At 37.0% G+C, this 23,556-nt stretch overlaps 1 protein-coding gene across 1 annotated transcript in view; it reads left to right on the forward strand.

The window, feature by feature from the left end:
* LOC102851004 (nik-related protein kinase-like) overlaps positions 1-23,556 on the forward strand; it is a 288,384-nt gene that overhangs the window by 255,968 nt on the left and 8,860 nt on the right. The window contains 7 exon segments of the mRNA XM_006889937.1: positions 2,313-2,456; positions 3,557-3,715; positions 11,902-12,006; positions 15,207-15,323; positions 15,326-15,348; positions 15,621-15,770; positions 20,058-20,217. Of these exon segments, the coding sequence (XP_006889999.1) occupies positions 2,313-2,456; positions 3,557-3,715; positions 11,902-12,006; positions 15,207-15,323; positions 15,326-15,348; positions 15,621-15,770; positions 20,058-20,217 (858 nt within the window).

Genomic DNA, 23,556 nt, shown 5'->3' on the forward strand with positions numbered 1-23,556 from the left:
CAAAAGGCAGCGTGGGAAGACAATTACAATGAAATGTGCAAGGAGCTGGAGTCAGAAAATCAAAAGGGGTGAACTCGCTCAGCATTTCTTAAGCTTAAGCAACTGAAAAACAAATTCAAACCTTGACTGCAATACTTTAGGATGCTTTGGGCAGAATATTAAATAATCCAGGAATTATTAAAAGAAGATGGAAAGAGTATACAGAGTCATGGTACCAAAAGACAGACACAGAAAAATTTCATGAAACAACATATGAGCAAGAGCCTATTGTGATTAAGGAAGAAGTTCAAGCAATTTTGAAAGAATTGGCCAAAAAATAAGGCTCTAGGAATTGATGGCATGCCAATTGATATACTTCAACTAACAGATGCTGCCCTATATGTGCTCACCAAGTTGTGTCAAGAAATCTGGAGGACAACCACTGGGCCAACTCACTGGAAGAGATCTATACTTATTCACATTCCGAAGAAAGGTGATCCAAAAGTGTATGGAAATTATCGAACAATATCATTAATATCACATGCAAGCAAGATTCTGCTGAAGATTATCCATAACAACTGGAACAGCACATCAACAGAGAACTGCCAGAAGTGCAGGCTGCCTTTAGAAGGGGACTGGATACTAGGAATATTGTAGCTAATGTCGATGGATCTTGGCTGAAAGCAGGGAGTATCAATGAAATGTCTATCTATGTTTTATTGATTATGCCAAGGTGTTTGTGTAGTTCTTAACAAACTGTGACTAACAATGGGAATCCCAGAACACTTGATTGTGATAATACAAAACCTATACTTGGACCAGGAGGTAGTTGTCAGAACAGAGCAAGGAAATACTGCATGGTTCAAAATTGAAAATGTTTTACACCAGCGACATGTCCTATTCCCATACCTTTTCAACCTATATGCAGAACAGATTATCCAGGAGGCTGGGCTCTGTGAGAAGAAATGTAGCATCAACATTGGAGGAAGATTCATCAACAATCTTCGTTATGCAGATGACACAACCCTGCTAGCTGAAACTGAGGAGGACCTGAAGTGCTTGATGTAGAAGGTCAAGGAATGCAGCCTTCAATATGGATTGAGGATTAATATCAAGAAAACAAAGATTCTCACCACTGCTCCACCACTGGATGGTGAAGAGATTGAGACTGCTGACAATTTTAGTTTGCTTGGCTCAACAGTCAACAATCTTGGGACCAGCAGCCAGGAAATCAAAAGATGTATTTTGATGAGAAAGTCAGCTGTCTGAGCCCTCTCCAAAATACTGAAGAGCAATGTCAGTTTGGAGATCAAAGTGTACCTGATACAGGCCGTGGTCTTTGCAATCACTTGCTATGCGTCAGAGAGCTGGACAATGTCTAGGGATGATAGAAGGAGAATTGATGCCTTTGAGCTGTGGTATTGGAAAAAACTTTGAATATACCATGGACTGCTAAGAATACACATAGGTTCATCCTAGAGAGGGATAAACCAGGCTGTTCCTTAGAGGACAGGATTTTGAAGCTTTATATGATATACTTTGGACATATTGCAAGGAACTACCATTCCTTGGAGAAGTATGTCATGCTTGGGAGGGTGGAGGGAGAACGATTGATTCAGTGACTGGGGTAATTGGGGTAGGTGTGTGGGAGACGGTGAGACTGACAAAGGATAGAGCAGGATTTAGGGCTGTTGTGCATAGGGCCACTATGAGTTGCAGGCGACTTCACAGCACAGAACAACAACAATAATACACACACATACACACAAGAATATATTGACCAGTTTTATGTGCAGTTAGTAATATAACAAGATTTTTAAATGTATAATGACCATATAATAACTTCATTTAAAATTATTTTGCATATAGTTATTCTTAAAGCTTTAGAAGTCTTAGCTTTATTTGCTATTGCCAAGTGCCACTGAATTGGTTGTGACCGATAGAGACCCTGTGTACAAAATTAACAGAATTGAAATCTTCAAATATGCTGGACAAACTTAATTCTTAATGGTGACTTCAAAAGGGTTAATTGATTTTGATAAAATATGGAACACCAATAGAAAGTGTTGTACTATACATAACGTTCCATTTGTGGCACAGTGCACAAGACTTCAGCCAACAGAGTATTATTAAATAATATTAGTGTCTATTTAAATTATTTTGAATGAAATTTGTTCTGTTGACAAAGAATTCACAGTAACACAGTGAGGCTAACACTAGCTTAAAATTATATAGATTAACACACTGCAATAGCAAAAATATGCTAACATAAGTGCAATTCTAAAAGAAATTATCTGAATTAATACATAGTATTTTTGTTTTTAATAAAACAGGGGTGAATTTGCTGTTGGGAACTCGATCCAGTCTATATCTGATGGACAGAAGTGGAAAAGCAGACATCACCAAACTTATAAAGCGAAGACCATTCCATCAGATTCAAGTTGTAGAGCCACTCAATTTGCTGATTACTATCTCTGGTTTGTTCAAGAACTAAAATTAACTAAGTCATTATGTATATTAATTAGGTGGCAAACTGGGTTAAAAATTTTCTCAGTTGAAAGTGTTCACAGGAGGACACTTATATAATCTTTAATTGGGGCTCTAGACTTTGGTACTTATGTTTCTTTATCCTTTTACAGTTTAAAATAATTTCTGAAATATGTTAAACCTGAATTACCTTTTTAAAACCAATTGATTTTTTGTTTTCTTGTTTTTTAAAATCTACACAGCAGAACATACACCAATTCAACACTTTCTACATACACAATTCAGTGACATTTGTGAAGTTGTTCCAATCAACATACGCTCACTCTCTTCTAAACTTCCTTCCAATCTAACCTTTACAGTTATTGTTGTCAATTTCATAGAATTAGTCCTTTTTATAGTACTCTCAGATGTGTATAATATTTGCATCACGTTGTACTGAGACTATCGGTCTAGAAAGATATTCAATAGTTTAAAATCTAGATTTATTTTAACATTTTCTAAAAGAATAGCAATAGACATAGATGTCTTAACCTTAATATTGTTTCAAAGTGTTATATAAAAACAGTAAAGACTAGTCACATGAATCGAATCTTATTTTTGTGCCTAAAAATCTTGTAATACCTAAATCCCAGAAAGGTGGTTTCTGATGGCTTGTTTTTCTTAAATGAAATGACAGAAAACAAGTGCCCTATCCCACTAGCCCTGATTATGCAGTTACACACCCTTCTCACACATACAGAAGTACTGGCAGTACTTGGAATACCTTTTGGGTTTCTGAATTCCTGAGGGGGCATGACTTAAATAAAGGCCAAGGTAAAAATTCTGGTGTTTACAGAGCCACAGTCTCAAGCTGCCCTGAAGTAGTGTGCTACACAAGGAGGCTAGTAGATAAAAAGTGACTTTCTCTTTGGAATCAAGACATTCTTTGCTACCACAATCCCAAAGAGAAGGAAAAACATTGATGCACAGTCTGTTTTAACAATTATTTTTACTTTGGATTAAAACATTTGTTAAAGAGGCAGACTATATTTACTCTTTTGTTCTAATAAATGAAGTAGATTGATTTAAATTACTGTATCTTATTTATTAGGCCATAAGAACAGACTTCGAGTCTATCATTTGACTTGGTTGAGGAACAAGATTTTAAACAATGATCCAAAAAGTAAAAGAAGACAAGAGGAAATGCTGAACACAGAGGAAGCTTGCAGAGCTATTGATAAATTAACAGGCTGTGAACATTTCAGTGTCCGTAAGTCTTATTTCATGTTTACTATATATGTGTTAATTTTGCTTCCTTTAATTAACTTTCATTTCTTTTATGAAATGTAAATTAGAGGAAGGAAAGAATTTATAGCTTTGAATAAAAAAAAATGAGTGAACTTCATTGAGACATCTTCTAGGATTTTTATGTCACAATCATTGATATTACCAAAAGAAAATTGGTTGAAATAGCTATTAAAATTAAGTATGGCTTTCTCTCTCACCTTTATTCCCTTCCCAGACAATCTAGATATTCCAGATAAACTAGTACTTTTCCCTTGTCCCCAGATAGCTTCAACTATGAAATTGTTCTTGATGTATCCTTAGCAACCTGCAAAATTTCACAGAATGGTCTTCTTTGAAACAACAATATAATTATTTGTTTTAAATCCTTCCCCATACAGACCAAAAGTCTCTATATGTCAAAAAGAAAATTTTTCTATGGTTTGCTTGCACTATTGATGTTCTTGAGATATATCTTGTCTGATTAGAGTGTTTTCACATATATTGTCTCTTCACAACCATCTGTACAATAGAGGGTTTCCAGAGCCTTGCTCCCAGCTGTCAGAAACTGGAAAAGGAATGCTGTCCCACTCCATTCTGTTTTTGAGGCAAATCCCTTCTATTCTGGTATATTTTTAATTCTTTCCTTCTTCTTTAATTGTCCCCTCAAGCAGAAGTAATTACATATATGGGAGATAGCTGGAATGCGGTTATGTGATGGAAACAATACTTCTCTCTGATCATTTCTATTCTACATAGAAAGTGGCGTTCCCAGGATAAGTACACACACACACACACACACACACACACACACACATCCTGACTAAAGGAAAAATGGAATACCCCAATAATTTAGACACACATCCTGACTAAAGGAAAAATGGAATACCCCAATAATTTAGACATTGAATAAACAGCTGTACTACAATCGCAAAGGTAAGAGATTTGAATCTACCAGCTGCTCCTCAGAAGAAGGATGGACAGTCTCTTTCTGTGCAGTTTACTGATTCTAAAAACCCACTAGAGGGTCAGCTATGAGTCAGTTCTGACTCGAGAGCACACAAGATTTTCTAGCTTTTTGTGTTACTACCTCTCTCCAAGTCAAGCAATGAGATTGTAGATTGCTAGCTCAATAAGAGAGCTATACAAATGTGGTAATCTTATAAATTTATGTCCTTGGTAAGAGAGTAGACTAATTAAAATTTTCCTGGTTGATTCCTAACAGTCCACCTCAGCTCTCAAAACCAAAAAAACCCTTATCCTACTAATAGATAAAACAGCAACATCCTTGCACAAGACAACTCTTACATGAATGTTATATTTTTTTTAATTTAAGTTGTTTATTTTTCATTTCAATGAACATCTACAGAGATTTTGGGATTCCATTCGTTCATTGTTGCACCCTTCTCCCCGCACAAACCCCTCCCCCCATTTGCTCCTCTCCTTGAAAAGCAAAAGAAAAACTCCCTCATTGGTACACAACCCCCCCGCACCCCCCCAAACCCCACCCCCTACCCCCAAATATAATCCACTCTGCAACCCTCATGCATGATATTTTTATAGCCTTCCAGAATCACAACATAATTAAGTTACCCCCAAGGAGCATTCTTGTTCAAGTATTTATGCGAATATCTATTTTCATTTCTTATGAGTACCTCTTCTTTTGGCCAATATCCATCTAATATTGGCGATGATGTCCCTAGTGTCACAACCTCTTCTAAACTCAGCTTGCATGCACATCTGGCAGTTCTCTGCTGATGTATTTGTCCAGTGTTTTTGGATAATCTTCAGCAGGATCTTGCTTGTGTGTGATTATAGTGATACTGTTCAATAATTTCCACATTTTGTCAGGTCACCTTTATTTAGGAATCGGAGTAAATATAGATCTCTACAAGTCAGTAGGCCAGGTAGTTATCCTCCAGATTTCTTGGCATAACCTGGTGAACACATCTAAGGCAGTGTCTGTTTGCTGAAGTATGTCAACTGGTATTTCATCAATTCCTGGGGCCTTGTTTTTTGCCAATTCATTTAAAGCAGCGTGAACTTGCTCCTTCATCACCACAGGCTCTTGATCATATATTGTTTAAGGAAGCCTTTCTGTGTAAGACAATTCTTTTTTGGTATAGTGACTCTGTGTACTCCTTCCATATTCTTTTGATGCTTCCTGGGTCATTCAATATTCTGCCCTCAGCAGAATCCTAACTCGAGACTTAAGCTTGTTCTTTAGTTCCTTCACCTTAAGAAACGCCCAGTGAGTTTGTCCCTTTTGATTTTCAGACTCCTGATCTTTGCACATTTCATTATAATACTTTGCTTTGTCTTCCCAAGCTCCCCTTTGAAATTTTCTTTTCAGCTCTGTAACTCCTTGATCTCTTCCCTTTGCTTTGGTTTCTCAGCACTCTAGTGCAATATTCAGAGTCTCTCTGACATTCATCTTGGTCTTTCCTTGCTCCTCTGTCTTTGTAATGTCTTTTAGCATTCTTTGTGGATGATATTCTTGATATCCTCCCATAGTTCATCTGATCTTTGTCACTAGTATTCAAGTCCTCAAACCTGTTCCAGAGATTATCTTTAAATTCTATTGATATAGACTCAAGGCCAAACTTTGGTTCTGTGGATTTAATTTTATTTAGCTTCAATTTGAACTTGCAGGTGAGTATTTGATGGTGTTGATGTTGTTGGAGTTGTTGGTGGTGTTGGTGTTGTTATGTGCCATCCAGTTGCCTGTGACTCATAGTGACTCTATGTACAATAGCTCTCATTTCGGAGACTGGGCTTTGTGAGGAGGAGTGTGGCATCAGGATTGGAACGAGATTCATCAAGAACCTGCATTATGCATACCCTCATTACCCTAGTTACTGTACCAATCTATCTCATCTAGGGTCTTCCTCTCCTGTGCTGCCCCTCCACCCTTCGAACATAGGATTGGTCTCTCCTGGCCACCTGCCCAAAGTATGTGAAACAGAGCTTCGAAATCCTAGCCTCCAAAGAGAAGCTTGGTTTTACCCTCTCAAAACAGGCTTATTTGTTTTCTTGACAGTCCATGATATGTTCCCCAGCACCACAATTCAAAAGCATCAGTTCTTCTTCTGTCATTGTTAGTCTAACTTTATGATGCAGAGCAAGTAATTGTGAAAACTATAGCCTATTTAGCTTTTCCAGTGATCCCCTCCCGCCAAAGATGTAATCAGTCAGTTGGAAAACATGGACTTGGTGATAGAAATGAAGCTGGAGATAGAATGATAGAATTTTGCACAATGACTTATTCATTGCAAATACATTCTGTAAAAAACATAACTGCAAGGCTATACATATGGATTTCACCTGATGGTATGTATAAGCATCAGATCAATTACATCTGTGTAAAGAATCACTGGAGAAGCTCAATATCAATTGTGAAATTAAGGCCAGGTGCTGATTGTGGAACAGACCACCAACTATTCATATGCAAGTTAAAGGTGAAGTTAAGGAAAATGAAATCAAATTCACAGGAATCAAAATTTGACATTTACTCTATCCCACCTGAATTTCAAAACCATCCCAAGATCAGATTTGAGGCTTTCAATACGAATGAGAGAAGACCAAATTAGCTGTGGGAGAATATCAATAATATAATCCAGGAAGAATGCAAAGGTCATTACAACGACAGAGGAAGAAAAGAAAAAGATGGATGTCAGAAGAGACTCTGCATATTGCACTACAGCACCCACCAAAAATCCAAAACAAAGGGAAGAAATCAAGATATTAAGGAGCTGAACACAATATTTCAAAGGGCAACTTGGGAAGACAAAGTATTACAATGAAATGTGCATGGAGCTAGAGTCAGAAAATCAAAGGGACTGAACTTACTCAGCATATCTTAAGCTGAAGGAACTGAAAAACATATTTAAGCCGCAAGATGCAATAGTTAAGGGTGCTTTGAGCAGAGTATTAAAGGATCCAGGAAGCAAAGAAGATGCAAAGAGTATACAGAGTCACTGTACCAAAAGGAATTGGCTAACATATAATAATTTCATGAAACAATATATAAGCAACAGCCTGTGGTGATGAAGGAAGAAGTTCAAGCTGCTCTGAAAGACTTTTGCAGAAAACTGGGCCTCAGGAATTGATGGCATAACAATTGACATATTTAAAAAAACACTGCCCTGGATGTGCTTACAAAGTTGTGCCAAAAATTCTAAAGGACAACCACCTGGCCAATTGACTGGAAGAGATCTATATATATTTGTTCCTATTCCAAAGAAAGGTGACCCAACATAATGTGGAAATTATCAAACAATATCTTTGATATCACAGGCAAGCAAAATTGTCCTGAAGATTATCCAAAAATGACTGGAACAGCACATCAACAGAGAACTGCCTGAAGTGCAGGCTGGGTTTAAAAGAGGTGCTAGGGATGTTATAGCTAATGTTAGATGGATCTTGGCTGAAAGCAGAGAGTACCAGAGGACCATCTATCTGTGTTTCATTGATTATGCAAAGGCATTTGACAATGTGGATCACAACAAACCGTGGCTGACTCTGAGAAGAATGGGAATCCCAGAACACTTGATTGTGCTTATGTAAAACCTATACTTGGACCAGGAGGCAGTAGTCAGAACAGAGCAAGCATGGTTCAAAATTGCCAAGGGTAGGAGCTCTGGTGGCCTAGTGACAAGAAGCTGCACTGCAATCCCAGAGGTTGTTGTTGTTGTTATGTGCCATCTAGTCGCTTGGGACTCATAGCGACCCTATGCACAACAGCCCTAAACACTGCTCTGTCCTGTGCCAATCGCAGTGTCTCTGACACTCCCATCCCAATTATCCCAGTCACTGAATCAATCTACCTCATAGAGGGCCTTCCCCTCCTTCGCTGTCCCTCCACCCTCCCAAGCATGATGTCCTTCTCCAAGGACCGGTCTCTCCTCACAACATGTCCAAAGTATGTTAGACGGAGCCTCACAATCCTTGCCTCCAAGGAGCCACCCGGTTTAACCCTTTCCAGGACAAATCTGTTTGTTTTCCTAGCAGTCCATGGTATTCTCAATACTCTTCTCCAGCACCACAGCTCAAAGGCATCAATTCTCCTTCTGTCCTCCTTGGTCATTGTCCAACTCTCTGATGCATAACAAGTGATTGTGAAGACCATGGCCTGTATCAGACGCACCTTAGTCTCCAGGGAGACACCATTGCTCTTCAGTACTTTGGAGAGGTCCCTAACAGTAGACTTTCCCATGGCAATGTGCCTTTTAATTTCCTGGCTGCTGGTGCCAAGACTGTTGACTGTGGAGCCAAGCAAAGTAAAGCTGTGTACAATCTCAATCTCTTCACCATCCATCCTGATGCTGCCAATTGGTCCAGTGGTGAGAATCTCTATCTTCTTGACATTGAGCCTCAATCCATATTGGAGGCTGCAGTCCTTGACCCTCTGCAGCAGACGCTTCAGGTCCTCCTCAGTTTCAGCAAGCAGGGTTGTGTCATCTGCATAAAGCAGATTGTTGATAAATCATCCACCCACCAATCTTGACCCCACATTTCTCCTCATAGAGCCCAGCCTCCCGGATAATCTGTTCTGCATATAGGTTGAAAAGGTATGGAGATAGGATGCATCCTTGGTGTACACCCTTCCCAGAGGTATGCGCTTAAAATCCACCAGATGCTTTGCTGGAGAAGGAGATGCAACCTCCTCCTCCTGTACTAGTCAGATCTGATTTTACAGTACACACACACAGAAAAATAACAAAATTTTTTTAAAAAAATTGCCAAGGATGTATGCCAGAGATGTGTTCTATTTCCATACTTTTTCAATCTATATGCAGAACAGATTATCCTGGAAGCTGAGTTCTGTGAGGAGAAATGTGGCATCAGGATTGGAGGAAGAATTATGAACAATTTGTGTTATGCAGATGACACAACCCTGTTTGCTGAAACTGAGAAGGACCTAAAGCACTTGCTGCAGAAGGTCAAGGACTGCAGCCTTCAATATGCATGAAAATAAAGATTTTACCACTGGGCCAATTGGCAGCATCATGAAAGATGCTGAAGAGATTGATATTGATAACAGCTTTAGTTTGTTTGGCTCCACAATCAACATTCTTGGTACCAGCAGCCAGAAAATTAAAAGAAGTATTATGTTGGGAAAGTCTGCTGTCAGAGACCTCTGCAAAGTATTGAAGAACAACAATGTCAGCCTGGAGACTAAGGTGTGCCTGATCCAGGCCATAGTCTTTGCAGTTACTTGTTATACATCAGAAAGCTGGACAATGCCTAGGGATGATAGAAGGAGAATTGATGCCTTTGAGCTATGGTGCTGGAGAAGATCACTGAATATACCATGAACTGCTAAGAATATTGAATATACCATAGACTGCTATGAGAACAAACAGGTTTGTCCTAGAGAGGATGAGACTAGGCTGCTCCTTGGAGGCAAGCATTTTGAAGTTTTATCTGTCATACTTTGGACATGTTGCAAGGAGGAACCAGTCCTTAGAGAAGGATGCCATGCTTGGGAGGGTGGAGAGACAGCGCAAGAGAAATGAAATGGAATGATTTCAGTGACTGGGGTAATGATAAGATTGGTACAGGATATAACAGGGTTTGGGGCTGTTGTACATATGGTCGCTGTGAGTAGCAGGTGTCTCGATGGCACATAACAGTAATTAATTGGATCTTGGCTAAAAACAGAGACTACCAGAGGAATGCCTATCTGTGTTGCCACTGGGCCGATTGGCAGCTTCGTGATAGATGATGAAGATATTTAGATTGTTAAAAGTCTTAGCTTTCTTGGCTCCACAATCAACTCTCTTGGCACCAGCCATCAGGGAATCAAAAGGCAAATTGCATTGGAAAAGTCTGCTGTTAAAGACCACTGTAGAGTACTGAAGAGAAACAATGTCAGCCTGGAGACTAAGGAGCGCCTGATGCAGGCCATAGTCTTTGCAGTTACTTGCTATGTGTCAGAACACTGGACAATGACTAAGGACAATAGAAGGATTGATGCCTTTGAGTTGTGATGGAGAAGAGTGTTGAACATACCATGGACTGCTGGGAGAACAGAGAGTCTGTTTTGGAGAAAGTGAACCCAAGCTGCTCCCTGGAGGCAAGGATTTTGCAGCTCCATCTCACAAACTTTGGACCAGGAGAGATCTGTCCTTGGAGAAGAACATAATACTTAGAAGGGTGGAGGGACAGCAGAGGAAAGGAAGACCCAGATGAGATGAATTGACTTGATGACTGGAGAAGTGGCTTGAGACTTTCAGAGATTATGAGATTGACTCAGGATAGGCCAGGGTTCAGAGCTGTTGTACATAGGATTGCTATTAGTGTCACGAAACTCGACTGCACATAACAACAACAACATGAGTAGGTGTCTAGGATGGGAATTGTTAGGTCATATGTTAATTGCACGTTTAACTTTTTAAGGATAGACATTGCTTTCATGAAGGAAACCTTATGGATGGCCCTGCTTTCCTGTTGGCCAGATGATTCTACTAGATCTGGACCTAGATTTGGCCTACATCATTTGCCTTTCTGAGGAACTTCCAAACAGTTTTCAACAACAGCTGAATAATTTTACATTCCTTTCTGGAATGAACAAGCACTCCATTCTCTGTATTCTGGTCAACACTAGTTATTTTTTTCTTTGTTATAGGCATTCTTGTTAGTATGAAGTAGTATCTCATTGTTTCAATTTTCATTTCCCTAGTCAGTGGTAATTTGATTCTGAGAATCTTTTTATGCGTTTGTTTTCCGTTTACATGTTTTCTTTGCAAAAATTTCTATTTCAGTCTTTCCCCCACTTTTTCTCCTTTGGATACTTTTATTCCCCAAGACTTTTGTCTATTCTGAGTCCTTTACAATTTCATATGAGTTTTATGAGTTTTAATTTTCTACAGAAAGGTCATTGATATTTTTATTAAGTATTGCAATGACTCTCTGAATCACTTTGGATAGTATTGTTATCTTAACAATATTAAGACTTCCAGTGTGTAAACATGGAAAGTTCTTCCATTTTTTTAGGTATTCTTTCATGTCCATCTTTATTTGGGCTCCAAAATTTAATCAAATAGGTTTTCTAAAAATATGTGTTCTGTGTTTTTATGTTGGGCTATTAACATTTTCATTGACAAGTACAAATATTTGAGTATTTCTTTTAATTCTATGACTTTACATTTTTATATTTCATCATTGTAGTTCAACATGAAGAAACAACTTGCATTGCAATTGCTTTAAAATCATCAATTCACCTCTATGCCTGGGCACCAAAGTCATTTGATGAAAGGACTGCCATTAAAGTAAGTGAACTGCTTTTCAGAATGTTTTCTTTCCTATGAAATTATAAACCAAAATGTTCTGGACTGTTGTTGTTGTTATGTGTCATGGAGTTGCTTGCAACTCATAGCGACCCTATGTACAACAGCCCTAAACTCTGCTCTATCCTGTGCCAATCGCACTGTCTCTGACACACCCATCCCGATTACCCCAGTCACTGAATCAATCCACTTCGTAGAGGGCCTTCCCCTCCTTCGCTGTTCCTCTACCCTCCCAAGCATGATGTCCTTCTCCAAGGACCGGTCCCTCCTTACGACATGTCCAAGGTATCTTAGAAAGAGCCTCAGAATCCTTGCCTTCAGAGAGCAGCCCAGTTTTACCCTTTCCAGGATAAATCTGTTTGTTTTCCTATCAGTCCATGGTACTCTCAATACTCTTCTCCAACACCACAGCTCAAAGGCATCATTCTCCTTCTATCTTCCTTAGTCACTCTCCAACTCTCTGACACATAACAAGTGATAGCAAAGACCACGGCCTGTATCAGATGCACCTTAGTCTCTATAAGTGAAAAAAAAAAATAGACACCACTCTTCTACAATTAATAGAATTTGAACGTACTGTGTCAATAATCATTGTTTAATGCTTTTTAGGCAATTCACAGGCACCATGACAAAGGAGAATATGAGGGAAATCCTCTAACCCTCCTCTTCCCACTAGCTCTTCACTTCCACTCACTTGTCATAAAAAAGATGTTCCTTTCTAGAGACTCAAACACAGGTTTTGGGTGCCACCACAACGGCTTGAAGCTAAGAAAGCCACTATTCCCTTAGTGGGGGGTGGAGACCGTAGGGAAGGTAAGAAAACATAACAGGAATGGTAGAGAATCAGATTCCACTGAAAAAGGAATGAGAAAAAAAGAAAGCCTTTGTTTCAATACCAGAGCTGTAAAAGATGAAAGTGGGTAGCAAAGGAGTAGATCTATATTCCTTCCAAGCTCGAATTTGGAAAACACATTTCTCTTTAGATATATTGAGAAGTATAGTGGTTAGACTGAAGTGGACTTCTGGTATTATTTTCACCTTTATTGATGTTAGCATAATTTATATGGATCAGCCTCACTCAGAAGTTAGTGATATTTTTATCATGTTCCATAAACTGGGGCCTTTTTATCTAAAATGCCTAATTTGCAATGCATCAGAATTAAAGTCATTCCATTTAAATAGGACTATTTTGCATACTTGATAATTGATAGAGTACCAGAGGAATTTCTGTCTGTGTTTCACAGACTATGCAAAGGCTTTTGACTGTATGGATCACAACAAATTGTGGCTGACTCTGAGAAGAATGGGAATCTCAGAACACTTCATCATGCTTATGTGAAAACTATACTTGAACCAAAGGGCAGTAGTCAGAACAGAGCAGGGTAACACTGCATGGTTCAAAATTGGGAAGGATATACGCCAGGGATGTATCCCGTCTCTATACCTTTTCTATCTGGGAGACTAAGGGGGAATGTGGCATCAAGATTGGAGAAAGATTCATCAACAACCTCTGTTATGCAGATGACACAACCCTGCTTGCTGAAACTGAAGAAGACCTGAAGTACTTGCTGTAGAAGGTCAAGGACTGCAGGCTTCAATATGGACTGAAGCTTAACATCAAGAAAACAAAGATTCTCACCACTGAGCCAATTGGTAGCATCATTATGGATGGTGAAGAGATTGAAATTGTTGACAGTTTTAATTTACTTGGCTCCACAATTAACATTCTTGGTACCAGCAGCCATCAAGAGATGAATTGCACTGGGAAAGTCAGCTGTCAATGACCTCTCCAGAATACTGAAGAGCAGTGACATTAGTCTGGAGACTAAGGTGTGCCTGATCCAGGCCATAGTCTTTGCAATTGCTCGCTATGTGTCAGAGAGCTGGACAATGACTACAGATTATAGAAAGAGAATGGATTCCTTTGGGCTTTGGTGCTGGAGAAGAGTGTTGAATAAACCATGGACTACTACAACAAACTGGTTCATACTGGAGAGGGTGAAACTGGACTGCTTGCTTCTTGGAGGCAAGCATTCTGAAGCTTCATTTGGGCATATTACAAAGAGAGACCGGTCCTTGGAGAGGGACATCATGTTTGGGAGGGTGGAGGTACAGCTCAAGAGAGGAAGAACCTCGATGGGATGGATCGATTCAGTAACTGGTGTAATGGAGGTAGGTGTATCAGAGGCAATAAGATTGGCACAGGATAGAGCAGGGTTTAGGGCTCTTGTACATAGGGTCGCTATGAGTCGCAAGCAACTCAATGACACATAACAACAACACAACAAAAACAAAGGCAAGGTGGATTAACATAATGACTACAACAAAGGGCTTTAACATGGCAGAAATCACAAGGATGGTGCAGGATAGGGCAGATCTATTGTTCATAGGGTCACTAGTCATAGCTGACTTGATAGTACCTAACGACAATAAAGACAGATCAAGAAACTGATGACTTTATATAGAGTACAGCACCTCTTAACCAGTGCTGTAAACCAGAATCACTCAGAGCATTTGTTGAAAATTCAGATCTCAGACCCAATTCCAGGTCTAGAATGGGGCCTGAGAGTTGATGTTTCTAACATATGTCTAGTTGATTTTGGACTAGTTTGTCCATGGGGACCTGAGTTTACAAAATAACCTTGATAGATCTCAGAAAGCTATTGATGAATTACACTTGTATCTTACATTTTGATCTATTTATGTGGATATTACATAGACCAAGATATAGACAATAAAGATATCCTAATTATTAAGATTATCCTCTGACATCTATTTTCACAATAAATAGATTGCATAGATAGCCTAAGTCTCCTCTGATACAGATCATATCACTGATCTGCTAAATTAAGTCTTGGATCATTTGTCAGTATTTGGTTATAGGTTTCTTCTTGAGAGTCTGTTGATTGGTCACAGTTGACTGGTATAGTACTGGAAAGCAAAGACACCAAAGACATACATAAGTATCAACCTTCTTTCTAGCCTTGATACACAGTTCTTGTTCCAAGATCTCATGTTAGTTCTTGAATCCTACCTAACGACTATAGGATGATGACTTTTATGTTACTCTTTTCTCTATTGTGACCTGCTTTGGCAAAGAATTGTGTTTTAGACTAGAAATCATAACCTACAGTGTTCCCATTCTGTGGTAGATTATCATGTCTGACTTTTCCATTCTCTATCAAGTATGCATTAATCAGTCAGCAGACTCTGAAGGAGACTACACGTCCTATGAAGCCTATATATGAATACTGGGAAAAATAGAGGCAGTCATTCCAGTGAATCAGTTTAAGAAACCAAATGAGCTCTTCATTTGCTGAAGCTCAAGGCAAAACATTTAAAGACAAGAGTGTAGGACCATGTATGGCTCTTAGGATCCCTGACAATTTGAAGGGAAACTCAAGCTTTATAATCTGACTATAAATACATCCCTTTTGCAATAACAGATTTAAAAGCAGTTTTATAGGGTTTTATGTAAATAGTTTTATTGAAAAAATAAACTTAGATTTTAAAAAACTTATCAAGCAAATAGTGGGAGAGTTTTTCCCCTAGTCAAAATGACATTTGGGCCTTTGGGCGTGTTTGATTTTATATTTGCAGATCTATTCAACACTTGGTCATAAGCCAGTGACAGTTGACCTGGCTATTGGTTCTGAAAAGAAACTAAAGATTTTCTTCAGCTCAGCAGATGGATATCACATTATTGATGCAGAATCTGAAGTTATATCTGATGTGACTCTACCCAATAATGTAAGATAATATCTACAGAATCTTACAAATGATTAATTGTCATTGTTGGGTTTTTTGGTTTTTTTCCAATGACAAACACTTAAAGGCTTGAAAATGTTACTCTCAATGTATTTAGGTATTGAGACTAAATAAAACGTAAGTACATAATACTTTCTTTCTAGTATTCACAGGGAAACAAAAATGATTGATGTTTTAGTCCAGAAAACTGAGTAGATAGATATCAACTGTAGACAGAATTTATTTACAATAGCATTTTTTACTTGTTTTTAATGTATAAAATTTATATTTGGAAGTCCATACTTCTATGGAATTGAAAATAGGAGTGGCATCCACTTCCTAAAAAACATGCCTCTGGAAACTCTATGAACTTTGATAAATGGGGATAGTTATAGAAACACTTCAGGCCTTTTGTTCATAGAGTTGCTGTGAGTTGTGCTCGATTAGACAGCAATCAACAAAAACAACTTCCGTGGAAAACCCATAATTAGCCAACAGCATCAGGTCAACACTTCTATGTGGCCTTTATCGAGTGGAAGTAACTTTTACCTGTCTTCTTTTGCCTAGATACATTTTCTATGTTCTTTATCCCTCTACCTTTATGGATTGAGAATAACTAGGGCTTGTTATGTTGTAGTGAGCAACAGATCCTTTAAAAATATAACGGATTGCAAAGTGGACTGGGAGAGGAGGAAGGGAGGGCAAGAGAAGAAAATGTGCAATGATGAATGAATGGAAATCGTTCTGTAAACTTTCATTAAAATAACAAAAAATTTTAGAAATTATTATAACTCAGGGGTAAAAATGTACAACAATGAATAAATAAAAATGTAACTTTTCTGTAAACTTTTGTTAAAATAATAATGAAAATAATTTTTTAAAAAAATATTATAATCCTTAAAAAACAAAACAAATATTCTGCAGAAAAAAATAAATGACCACCCCTTACCTGGATTGAGAAGAGGTAATGGAATGAGGGATATAATTGCTGATGTAAGATAAATCTTTACTCAAAGCTGAGAATACCAGAAAAATATTTATTTGTTTTTTATTAACTATATAAAGACATTGGACTATGTGGGTTATAAATTATGTGTAAATGATGCACAGAATGGGAATTCCAGAGCATTTAGTTCATCCTGTCCCGGACTCTGGCTCCTTGAGGCACGGCAGGTTTGAGGGCTCAGGGCAATTTTGGTGTTCTTTTGGTCCCACGTGGGGGTCGACAGAGTGGACTTGCCAGAGGAACTGGGGGTCTGGCGGAAGGACTTTCCCAGCATTTGGGCATGCCGAGTTGGTAAGACACTGAAGGTCGCGCCCCTCCTAGGGTCTTGGGAGATTTAATGTCAGCTGAATCCAGACTCTGGCTCCTTGAGGCACGTCAGGTTTGAGGGCATCCGCTTCCATAATAGCTTGCCTCCGGAAATGCTATGAACCTGGAGAGAGGATGAAAGACACCCAAGCGTCGAGGACTCTCCTCCATAGGGTCGCCATGAGTCGACTGTGACTCGATGGCATTTAACAACAACAGTTCATCCTGTAATACTTCAAGATGCAGATGTTAGAACAGAAAAATAATATATATGAATATTAACATTTGAAATATTATATAGACTTTATTTTTACTCACCTTGAGTTATTTTGTTTTATACAATAAACTATCATAGTGTTGATTACCATTGGAATCTCTGATCAAAATATTCAATGTTTTAAAATCAGTGTTCTTCAACTCTTAGTGAAAATAAGACACCAAAAGAATGAATTGTTAAAAATACAATACATACTGCTTATGGGAAAAAAAAAACCAACATAGCATATTAAATAAAGGGAGGCTGTAGTGGTGTAGTCTGTAGGGAGTTGCACTGCTAATCCAAAGATGATACCACTTTTGTGGTTCGAATCCACTGACACCTCCAAGGGAAAAATATGGACATCTCCTTTCATGTGATTTATAGCCTAAAAAATCCCTCTGGAGTGTCACTTAAAAATTGGTTTAGACTCAATGGCAAAGTAGTGATTTTTAGCATAGTAAAAACATAGACATACATACACCGTATCAAACATAATACCACTCTATCTCAAATTTAATGATGTTTGTTTTATTGAAATTTAATTTTAAAAGGAAAAGCTGGGCCAATGTTTCTATTTTTCAATCTTTCCTTAGTTCTCTAGTTTATAGACAAAATTTTTCTGTTTAACATTATATAAATAGTGCAGAAAAAACGTAGATTGATTTTAAAAAATCATTGCGATGTTGTAAGGAACTTTGGCTTCCCATTGGTTAAAGCACTCAGCTGCTAACTGAAAAGCAGGTGATTTAAACCCATCAACTGCTCCATGATATGACAATCTGCTTCCATAAAGCATGGCTGTTAGTTACTACTATTTCATAGAGCTGGAATGCCACCTGGTACTGTATTATCTTCATGAACATTAGTATTAAATCACTATGATTGTGAGGTATTTTGAATAGATTTCAAGATGTCTGATACACCTCTGAAAAATCACAGAGAACAATTGCCAGATCACAACTAGGGATACTTGAAAAAAAGTTTGTTCATATTAATGATGTCATTAGCTGACCACCTATTTGATTATATATGAGTCACTTGGATAATGTAAAAAATATGGAATCATGCCCAAACGAGCCACCTAAATATATGTTCTTTTTGAGATAAAAATTATAATGCTCTTTCTACTGATGTACCTTCCATAACTTCCTGCATCTTATTCCTCCCCCCCACCACTACTTTAAAACTTTAGAGTGTTGCACCAGAGCATCTTTATTTAAAAGTGAATGCAATGCTCACCACTACATTATTGGTCCAAGTTTACACTTATTTGAAAAGCCAGGTCAAGGAAGTTGAGCCCTGTGTGCCATTTCATTCCTGAGTAAGGAGAATTATTTGTGAGGCAGTCATTAGTTAACTAATTAACTAATCTGCAATTAGTTATTGTAGAAACTAGAATGAATGGTGATAATCTTTAAAATAATTTTCTAACCTAATTAAAATACCTTATGTAGATTAAAAATAATATTTTCAGCTGAATACCCTAGTGTCTTGACCCACCAGGAGAGAAAAAAAAAATCCTCTAATACAAGGGAAAGGAGGCTATTTTCTGAAATGGAATGTACTAAAAATAATATTTTTCCCAGGAGTACTAGATTACAAAAACTGTAATGCTGCAAGTGAGCCATGTGTGCTAAAGAATAATTGGTTACTTCAGGAATTATCTGAGAAGGAAGAGAATTATCACTGAAGCCTTCTGCATTTGAATCAGTCCTGTTTTATTCTGAAAAGATTTTATTAAGACAACCTTTTTTTCTTGCACTCTTTCCTCTTTTCATCTCTTTTCTGATTCATTTGCTCATGCGAGTACCCAGGCAACGCATTAAAATTGCTTTTCGCCTCTGGATTCCCGTTTTAGTTTTAAGGATTGTAGCTGCTGAGGCATGGCCTCAAGCACTTGGCCTGAGTATGCTCAGTTTGGCAAGTATAGTTTATTATTTCCTTTCACATCCACCCTGTAATTTACTAGTTTTGAAAAGTGGTAGAGCAGTTTAATTATTCAAAGAAATACTGTAATGTGACAGTAACTGTAGTTAAAGCAAATTTTGTCACAATATGCAGCATGAAAATTAAGATGCTTAGATATTCCTTAATAGCTCATATTATGTCATTAAGACTCTGAATTTGATAATATCTCTGATTTTTGAGAGGTATCTTCTGTTTATCAATTGCATTTAAGACTATATATTAGATAGGAAATTGTACATTTTAAAAGAAGAGAGGAAAATGAAAATATATCAAGAAGTAAATAATATAGAGCTTACTTTTATGAACATTTTAAGCTCCAATTATTTTTAAGTTCATTTTCTGTTTCTGCTTTTAATGCATTGGTTGATAATCTGAGATGAAGATTAGTCACACATTCTTTATTAAAGTATTCAGAAATGTGCTGAAATGAATCTTCAGCTCTGCAAGTAACATTTGTTCTATGCTTATAATTTGCTGAAATCTCAGCAAATTTCTCTGTTGAAAATGTATCTTGATTTTTTTTCAAGAAGAGAGTTCTCATAAATACAAAGGAATATTACACAATGACAACTTTATTTTATTCCATATGGAAGGCTTTTATTTTAAGTTTGGGATGGCATGTAGTTTAATTTTTAAATAGAAGTGCTCTCCTTTCATGGCAATTTGAACTGATTTTTGTCTTTTTAAGTAAATCTGGCTGCCTCAGTTAAAGTAATTTGGACATGGACATTTTTATGGAACCTAATTCTAGCCCCTGGAAATTATTCTACCACAGAATATCATCATTCTACCTGATTGCTTGGGAATTGGCATGATGCTCACCTTTGATGCTGAAGCCCTTTCTGTGGAAACCAATGAACAACTCTTCAAGAAGATCCTTGATGTATGGAAAGACATACCATCTTCTGTTGGTATGTATATAATGTCTTAGTCTTTAAATGATCTCAGAGCAGCTTTTCAAGGGTAAAAAAATTTTAAAAAAGTAGTAAAAAGTTGCACATTTTCCCATAGGCATGTAGGATTAATTTGGGTTTCTGCATAATTTGTTTCCTTGGGAAAATGAAGTGTGTGTTTGTAATATGCTTGATTCATTCACAGGAAGATCATGATGAAGCTGATTTTTATTACCTGATTTGTTGTTTATTTGAAATAGTTATGTAATAGAAATAGAACTAATTCCATCTCACAGTAATCTGTACTTTTATTTTAACTCTCTTTGCTTGCTGACTTTACACAGATGTTGGAATTGCTTCTTTCCATCATGTTAATCTTTGGAGTTTATGCTTATTTTAAAAGATTGCCAAATGGCCATTAAAATAAAAAATATTTCTGCTTCTCACAGTTAGTAATGTTCTGTTTCATGACTAATACTTCTATCTAGAATAAAATACAAATTAAGTATATGCCATATTGTTTGTCACTAAAATGTCCTCATTCCACATTTAGAAGAGATAAGTAATGACTGACTGGAATATCTATTACATATTAACCATATAGCAAAGTAAGGAAAACTTCCTTTTCAATCTCTACCAAATCTCACACTCGGATAACAGAAAAATTGTTTTGTATTTCTCGGAGGCTTTATAATTACAGGGGAGATTGTAGATAGAGGAAAAAGGCATGGAAAATTGAAAATATTAGAGAAAGCAGAAATTTTTGATAGGGGAAAATACTTATGCAAGAAGGAAGAATTTAATGGCATAAATAAAGGAGAGGAAGGAGGAAGAGAAGGAGAAAAAGATAAAATAAAGGAAAAAGTCTGTCCATAGAGAATCCAGATATATATCCATATATTACATATATAATATGTAAAATTGATGTATGCAATTCTCAAAATCGTTTTAAGGATCAGTTTCAAAGAACCGCTTTTTTTTAAGAGCCAACTTTTAACAGTCACTTTTCATTATGATATAATGGCACTTTATAAAGCATCTGCAAACCACTCTTTTTGCATGTATAGTGTTTCGTATTGTTCTAAAAACCTTTTCCTATTTCTCAGAACAGTTAAGAAATAAGAACTACTTTAAAACAGAATGCAAATGTTCACAACATAATTGACAGATCAAGGGCAAAATGTACTGAAAATAAAGACTATTTTTCTAATCTTTATGGTGGTAATTTTATAATCAGTATGTAAATAAAAAATTGGAATTAGGTAACTAATGCAAATGAGGAGTTGAACAAACCCCTATATTTATGTTACTGGATAATCAATCATAGGAGTCCAATAAGTGAAAAGTCATCTCACACAGCTCTTGTCATTGGACATCTTCTTATCTAAAAAGGGGGAGGGGAAACTATTTTGATTTTCTAGGATTTGTAAGGCATCTCTCTAACTACACATTAAATAAATTATAATACTTTCAAAACATGATGTTTGGTTTGTGAATTAAAGATTTTTGTGAATATACTAAAGATTAGTGCTGTTAGTATAGTCTGAGTTTTTTGCTATTAAAATATGTCAGTCTATTTTCTCTCTCTCAAGAAACCCAAACTTTCTTAATTATTGAAAACTAACCCAGATTAAGATATCCCTAAACATGTTATATAGTATTTTTCAAAATCATTGCTCTTGAGTACTGCATAATATTCCACTGTGTGAGTGTATCACAATTTCTCAATCCAGTCATTTGCTGATGGGCATTTTGGCTTCCATTTTCTTGCTATTGTGAATAATGCTGCTATGAATATTGGTGTACAAATTTCTGTGTAACTCAATTTCTTAAGGGCAAATATTGCATTAAGACTATTATTGTAAAAATAGAAGGATAACTAGTAAGATATATACCAAAGTCCAAAAGGGGAGGGGGAATGAGGAGGGGAGCTGAAAGTGGGGAGAGAGGGAAGTCTCAAGATCACAGTTTGGTGGGCAAAGCAAAAGGGTGAAGGGATTAGGAAAGAACTAGTGGGGACCAAAAAAGATGGGGTAATGACTGGCATAGATCAATGGTGATTCATTTTATAAAACACAATATATGGGAAAGATAATGTGAAACACTGTGAATGGTGGAATGCATGAAACACAATGTATAGAAACAAAATACAATGTATATGACTTTCATATGTAAAGCAATATAAAATAAAAAATAAAGAGAAAATAAAGATATCCCTAAACACATATTTAAAGGCACAACAATCATAGCAAATATTATTTAATGTCCAGTCTCAGAAAGCAAGCTGGCCCACACAACTACTCTACTCAGTAACTAGGTTAAGTGGTCAATTTATGTACCAAATTTTTTGAGAGGTTTTAGTTCCAAAAATGAGACGGAAATTTGGGATTCTTTGTCAATTGTGTACTTAGAAACTTTGTTCTGTGAGGTTATTGGCATGAATACCATATTAAATAGTATTCATATTAAATGAAGTAGTCACACAGGTTCATAAATTCAAATGCAAATAGACTAAATCTGTTACTTTTTCTCAGCACTCAGGTCATTATGATTTCTCTTACATAGTGTCTGTCATGATTTTAAGCCTAAACTGAAATGGAATTTATAAAGGCATGTTGAGAAGAACAATTTTTTCTTATAAAAATATTCTTATTTATTAATATAAATATTATTAATATATCATTAATAGTAATATTAATAATAACTAATATATTATTTCTATTATTGAATGATGTCAGTTTTAAAACTATGGTATACCTGATCAAGGCTAGTTCTTTTCACTTACTTGCTTAACAATGAATAGCAATAACAGAAGAAGAATTGATACCTTTGAACTGTAGTGTTGGAGAAGAATACTGAACATTCTATGGAATGACAAAAGAACAAAGAGATAGGTGTTGGAAAATGTGCAACCCAAGTGCTCCTTGGAAGCAAGGATGGCGGAGCTCTATCTCTCATACGCTGGACATGTTACTAGGAGGAACTATTCCTTGGAAAACTATTTCATGCTTGTAAAGGTGGAGGGTCAGCAAAAGAGGGGTAGACACCCCAACGTGATGGATTCATAGTGACTGCAATAATGTGTTCAAGTATATCCAAGGTAGATAAGTATGGCACAGAATAGGACAAGATTCAGGTCTATTGTTCATAGGGTTGCTATAAATCATAATTGAGTTGACAACACGTAACAACAACATGGCTTAGTGGTAAGGAGCTATAGGGCTAACCCAAAGTCCACAAGGCACTCTGCAGGAGAAAGTTGGTCAATCTCCTCCTGTGCAATTTACTGCCTCTGAAAACCCACTAGCAGGTGAGCTATGGATTGGTTCTGACTCGAAAGTACATAATGATGACAAC

The sequence above is a fragment of the Elephantulus edwardii genome, unplaced genomic scaffold (assembly GCF_000299155.1).
Source record: "Elephantulus edwardii isolate Elephantulus edwardi_28Jun2011 unplaced genomic scaffold, EleEdw1.0 scaffold00083, whole genome shotgun sequence".
In the NCBI taxonomy this organism is placed as follows: Eukaryota; Metazoa; Chordata; class Mammalia; order Macroscelidea; family Macroscelididae; genus Elephantulus; species Elephantulus edwardii.